The 6,213-nt window shown below is 56.4% G+C and overlaps 1 protein-coding gene across 1 annotated transcript; it reads right to left on the reverse strand.

Annotated features, from left to right (window-relative positions):
* Positions 1-999: 999 nt before the first annotated feature.
* TMEM158 (transmembrane protein 158) lies at positions 1,000-3,626 on the reverse strand. Its single transcript, XM_061565491.1, has 2 exons — positions 2,965-3,626; positions 1,000-2,760 (listed from the first exon to the last, which is right to left on the reverse strand). The coding sequence occupies exons 1-2, from the start codon at positions 3,581-3,583 to the stop codon at positions 2,252-2,254; spliced, it is 1,128 nt and encodes a 375-aa protein (XP_061421475.1). The 5' UTR covers positions 3,584-3,626; the 3' UTR covers positions 1,000-2,251.
* Positions 3,627-6,213: the final 2,587 nt, after the last annotated feature.

Below are 6,213 nucleotides of genomic sequence, written 5' to 3' on the forward strand. Positions count from 1 at the left end.
ATGCCCTCCGTGACCCAGGAGTGTTGCAAGGGGGCACAGGTGGACACGCGCCGGTTCATCGATTAGTATTGATTACTGTTCTCACGAGAAATTAATCGAAACGTGCGCGTTATAATTAATGATATACCATGTATCAATAACACTGTGGGCCTTCTTCACGACACATAGAGGGTGGCATGGGACTGACTCCACCTCTCTGGCCTTTCTATGTACTGTGCAGAAGGGCCGTTGCCTGAAACGTCGCCTGTCATATGTCTAAGACCACACACAACACACGGTGTTGTTGTTGACGAACGCGTCCAGTTGTTGTTGTTGTTGGCTGTGCTCGTGCACCACTGCCAACGCAGCAGCAGCATCCCAGAGAATAAGAATAATAATATTCTTTGGGTCTTTCGGTAAAGCCAGATAGAACAAATACAAAAAAAAATATCGCGACGTTTCGATCGCAACACAAGCAATCGTCATCAGGTAATAATAATAATGTATAAGAATAATAAAAGGAGGTCCCATGATGTAGACGCTCACCCCGAGCTCTCATTACTCTGCTAGTGGCATTGTCTTTGTGCTGAACGCCTTTCGGCGTACTCTGGTCTAACACCGTTTGAGACGAGGCTCAAAAGAAAGCTACTTCACCAAGCTGGTGAGGGCGGTGTTTGGAGCGTGGCTGATGCGTGAGCGCCACCCCGTGGGGAGATCTGAGACTGCACGGAGGTCAGGTTCCAGGCGATTCCGTGTCTCAGCTTATATCATTTCACGAGGCCCACTGAGCTGTGGTAGCTCTTTTTCAGAAGCAACCTGCCCAACGAAGTGGCTTATCATGTGGAAATATATATATATACCAGACACATACTCTCAACGCACTTTCATTCTAAATGTGGAGGGAGACACCGGAGGACCCGGAGAAAAATCCACGCGACCACGGGGAGAGAGGCACGCAAACTCAAATTATACAGCAGGCGTCAGGGTCAGGATGGAACCCGCGACCTCCTGTACACCAGGCGAGGTGGTTGATGTGTCGCCACCACGGCGCCAGGAGAAGCCCTGAAGAGAGCCGGTTGAGTCACGGGGTTTGATACTCCGCGAGTGGAGCCTCGCTGAGTCTCAAGACTCTTTTAAGAGGGGTCCTGCTCCATTGGATGTTTGGCCACCTCTTGTTTTAAATAAAGCAGGCGGGGTTTGTCGTGTTTGCATGAGATGCTGCCACAGTTGCGCAATGGTCAGCACAGTTTACTTGCAAATCCCGGATCGATCTCGCGGCGCGGCAGTTGAAACAAAGAAGCAATTTTATTACATTTCACCCCCTCCCCCTCTATCCAGCAGTCTGAATGTGATCACAGCCATCAGTTGAATCGGTAGTTCTCGCGTGGTGGGGTAAAGTGTGATGGGTACTCTCAGCTCTCCCAAGACATCTGGTCAGTCAGAAAGAGTGAGGCCACGTGGCCACTCTGGGAGAGGCTTTCGAGAGCTCCGCCAAGTGGCGGCCACTACCGCCAGCAAGTGGCGTGGCGAGCAATTGCGGAGCTGCTCCTTTAACTGTACGGGAAACCGGAGAACCTGGAGAACACCACTTCACGCGTCCTCGAGGTGAACACGCGGAGAGTCGGCGATGCAGGCCGCACGGCAGGCGAGTTGCAGCTACTTGCTGTACTGCCATCACGTGGTCCCCGGTCCGCGCGCGTGACTCTGTGGGCGCGACTCGGTGGCATCGCTCGCCGCGATTCTCAGCACCGGGAAGATGCGGCCCCTCTCGCGACCACCACGATGTGAACATCCACGTTGGTGGCACGGCTCACTCGGTCTCCTCCACCCTGCCGTCACCGTTGGAATCCTGGGTAGCCGCTCCCAAATCTTCTCCCCACTCACTCCCACGTCCATCGCTCTCTCACCACCTGGCACCTGTCACGTCTCGCCACCACCATCTCGCAGACCTCTCCTCTACCCTCCATGAGCCACCTGCTTCCAGATCCCACATCTACTTCCTCCCCACCAGTCATCAGTCTCCTTCACTTCTCTGCTCCCGCATTCTCTCTCGATCCCCGCTTCAAGCCCACGCGTCTCTGTGACGACGCGTGGGCAGTGAAGCCACTTACATCTCTCTCCAGTTACTCAACGTGATCCACCAGCACTCACTCACACACACACGCCGTCACCTGAGGTCGTGGGAAATCGCGGAGCGTGACGTTTGTAGCCTCCCCCAAGCTCGAGCCACACCACAGAGGGCCACGCTCGGCTCGGCCGCTCGCCGCCCGGGTTAGCGGCGCGCGGCCACGCGGCGCCCGCGGGGCTCCGTGAGGAGGCTGGGCAGGAACTCGGCGACGATGGGAACCGGCCACACCAGGGCGGCCACAACCCAGACGGTCAGCACCGCCGTCATGAAGCAGGCCACGACGGCGGCCTCCAGCGGCCCCCTGCCGCCTTCGCGGACCCTTGGCCCCTCGCCACCACAGCCCGGGCACAGGTACACCTCGGCGCGGCTCATGTCCCGGCAGCAGAAGGGTCGAGCGCGGGGGGCCCGAAGGCCAAGGGAGGCCGTCGGAGCGCACGAGACGCAAGCTCTGTAGCCGTGGCCATCGTCCTCGCCCAGGTGTCTCTCCAGGAGCAGAGGGGAGCGCACGCGGGTGAAGGATGTGGAGAAGGAGGAGGCGCGGCCCGGGTTGGTGGAGAAGATGTGGAGGTCGCACGGCGGGGAGCCGGTCCCGCTCCACCGCGCCTGGAGCCCCGTGGTGCCCGGAGTCAGCGAGATGTTGCACGTAGCGTCCGCTGTAGACCATGGTCCACCACCACCACCATCTCCATCATCATCATCATCTCCAATATCGTCGCCCTCACGATCAGCGTCATCTCGAACATCGTCATTTCCACTGTTATCATCAACACCAGCACCAACATCATCATCGTCGTCGCCAACATCATCAACAAAATGTCCAGCAGCATGAACATAACTTCTAACAACGTCATCCTCACCACGTGCACCCGCGTCATCATCAAGAGGAGGACAATCCGAGCTCGTGTCCTCCTCTGCACCTTCGGGGTCGGGGCCCGGAGACGCGGGGTCCGGAGACGCGGGGTCCGGAGACACGGGGTCCGGAGACGCGGGGTCCGGAGACACGGGGTCCGGAGACGCGGGGTCCGGAGACACGGGGTCCGGAGATGCGGGGTCCCCTCTTGGCCGGGGGGTCGCATGCGGGGACCCCGGGGAGACCCCTGGGACAGCAGCAGCAGCAGCAGCCACGGTGGTGCCGAGTGTCCAGCGACTCGTTGCCTCTGCTACAGGTTGTGACCCCACCACCGTCATCATCAGCATCGTCAACAGCATCATCGTCAGCAGCATCAGCAGCAGCCGCCGCAGCGGACATGAGGGTGCGACGGCGACTTTGGCGCGGAGTTGACGATGCGACCACCAGCAGCAGCTGGAGCTGCAACAGCTGGAGCTGCAACAGCTGGAGTTGGAACAGCTGGAGATGGAACAGCTGGCGCGGGTGGTGGAGCTGGAACAGCTGGAGTTGGAACAGCTGGAGTTGAAACAGCTGGCGCGGGTGGTGGAACGGATGGTGGAGCAGGTGGCTGAGCGAGCGGGCCGCATGTCTCCGAGTCTCCCGCGGGAGATGCGCAGCGCGAGGAGGCTGGTGCTGCTGCTGCTGCTGCTGCTGGTGGTGCTGCTGGTGCTGCTGCTGCTGCTGGTGCTGCTGGTGCTGCTGTTGCTGCTGTTACTTCTGCTGCTGCTGCTGCTGCTGCAGGTGACGCTGCCGCCTCCCGCGGGGAGGTTCCGCGGGGGGCCGCTCCGCTCCGCCCCGTGGGACACGCGGCTCGTCCTGACGTGCTCCGGCGGATGATGATGACGATGATTGTGGTGATGCTGATTGTGGTGATGGTGGTGATTGTGGTGATGGTGATGATAACGATGATAATTGTGGTAATGGTGATGATTGTTGTGATGGTGATGATGATGATTGTGATGATGGTGATGACGATGATGATTGTGATGGTGATGACGATGATTGTAGTGATTATGATGATTGTGGTGATAGTGTTGATGATGATTGTGGTGATGGTGATGAAGATTGTGGTGATGGTGATGACGATGATTGTACTAATGGTGATGATGCTGTTGCTGATAGCGTTCCCGATGGTTTTGATAATGATGTTGTTTGAGATGATGGTGTTGATGCTCGTGATGTGAATGGTGGTGGTGGTGGTGATGTGTTTATTTTGAACGCAGCTCTCCCTCGGAACAAAGACCATAGATCCAAGATTTTGATGGGCTCATTAGGAACCAACATGACAGCACTTTGACACTCACTGCTGGATGAAGCCCCCACGTCAGTCAGCATCGGGAGGTTCAAATGAAGACTACCTGATGACGACGATTATTTATTAATAATTGAGTTATGATACGTTTTATATTGATGATTTTAATGATGGTGATTAGGAATGATGATGCAGATTTTTGATCATGGAAATGTCTGGTGATGTTTAATTCTTGTGCTGATGTTTTATGGTGGTGGTGGTGGGAGTTTGACAGCACACACACCCACTGATCATCCACGCGAGATCTCTCCCTGGCGCCCGCGTCTCGGGTTTAGCAGCCGCGGCTATTTCCGTCTCCCCGCTCACCCCGCCCGGCAGCCCCGTGGCGTCGAGGGGGTGCGGGGGGAGGGATGGGGCTGGGGGGCAGGTGAGGGCAGGTGAGGGCCCAGGTACAGGTGGAGAATGTTCCATTATTGGTGCGGCTTCAGCGCAGCCTGATTGACGGCCGGAGTTTGTTTTTATTGCTCATTAGAGGCCGCCACAGGGAGGGCCCGGGTCGGGCCATCACTCGCCACTGACGTTAGCCGTGGTCGGGAATCGGAACTCTGGTGGCCTGATCTTAATTTTGGAGCTTTCGTGACTGCAGGAATTACTCTTTGGTTCTTTCGGTAAAGTCACGTATATAAAGATAAAATAATAAATTAAATAATACCATACGACGTTTCGATTGCAACACAAGCAATCATCATCAGGTATAAATGAAATAGCAACAAAAAATCGATTTTTGTTGCTATTTCAGGTGGCCTGGTTCACAGCGGCGGAGTGCGCGAGCCACAGAGCCCTGGCCACGACTGAGCGCAGTGTCAGCCCACTGGTGGGCCCAAGCCACCCTACGCCGTGCCGCTCGCGGGGGTTGTTGCTTCTGACCATACTTCACCGCGCTGGTCACTGCGGGTTAACGACGGTGGGGGGGGGGGCATGTGATTGAGGGCATCACTCCCCACTGATGTCAGCTGCGGCCACAACAGTTCTAACGCCGAGACACATCGCGGCACTTCTCAAGGTTGACAGCCAGCGGCACTGCTCGCCTTGCGCACCACGGGAGGCAGCAGCAGCAGCGGCGGCGGCGCTGTGCCTCGCAGCTCCACAGCCTCACAGCTCCACGCTGCTGCTGCTGCTGCCTCCCGCAGCGCTGTGCTCCACAGCTCCACAGCCTCGCAGCTCCACGCCGCTGCCGCTGCTGCTGCTCGCCACGACCGAGAGGGCTTCAGCACAGCGAGTTCGTGTCGCTGTTCCGTCGTACATCACGGACACTGTTGTCACGTGTGTGTACTTCAATCATAATTGACGTACAGCACACTTGATGTGCTCTGTTGTGCGCGAGTTTTGCGTTGTGATGCCACGCGGCTGCGGTGACTCCTCGGCACACGCGCGTGTTTATTCTCAGCCCCGATTGGCTAAATGGACTTCGGTCTATTTGCATAAATTAACATAATCACCCTCGCGCTGAACCCAGCAGCGCCGATATCAACTTTATTGATACAACGAATAATCGGCACACGTGGGCGACGGTGTCAATAAAGTTTCTCCCATGGCGATTGGCCGGTGGGCGGCGTGACGTCATCACCGCGCGCGTACCGCACCCGGCGGCCATGTTACTAAGGGAGAGAGGCGTCTACCGCTCAATGACGTCACTCGCGTTCCTTCCCATTGACCAATCAGAATGAAGTGCGAATCTGAAGAGCTATAAAGCTCTTGGAATAGGTTTTCCCCTTTTTTCAACGTTTTTACTCAACTTGATTCCTGTGTCGTGGTCAAATCTTGTAATCAACATTTAGTCTACTTCCTGTTGTCCAATCAACTCCACATTCTACACACGTACTCAGATCCGGTGACAAGTTCAAGTTCATTTCATGTTCAAGTTTATGTATTTGGTGTAGCCCTGTGAGCCATTCGGCTCTTGAA

This window comes from Lethenteron reissneri, chromosome 35 (assembly GCF_015708825.2).
Source record: "Lethenteron reissneri isolate LAM-NWPU_2019-01 chromosome 35, ASM1570882v1, whole genome shotgun sequence".
Lineage (NCBI taxonomy): Eukaryota > Metazoa > Chordata > Hyperoartia > Petromyzontiformes > Petromyzontidae > Lethenteron > Lethenteron reissneri.

Bases quoted from the DNA above. Each gene is read 5' to 3' on its own strand.
- TMEM158 (XM_061565491.1), bottom strand. From the start codon at position 3,583: ATGCGGCCCGCTCGCTCAGCCACCTGCTCCACCATCCGTTCCACCACC. The intron at 2,761-2,964 runs GTGAGGATGACG...CATGGTCTACAG, and splicing joins TGATGACGCGGGTGCACGTG to CGGACGCTACGTGCAACATC.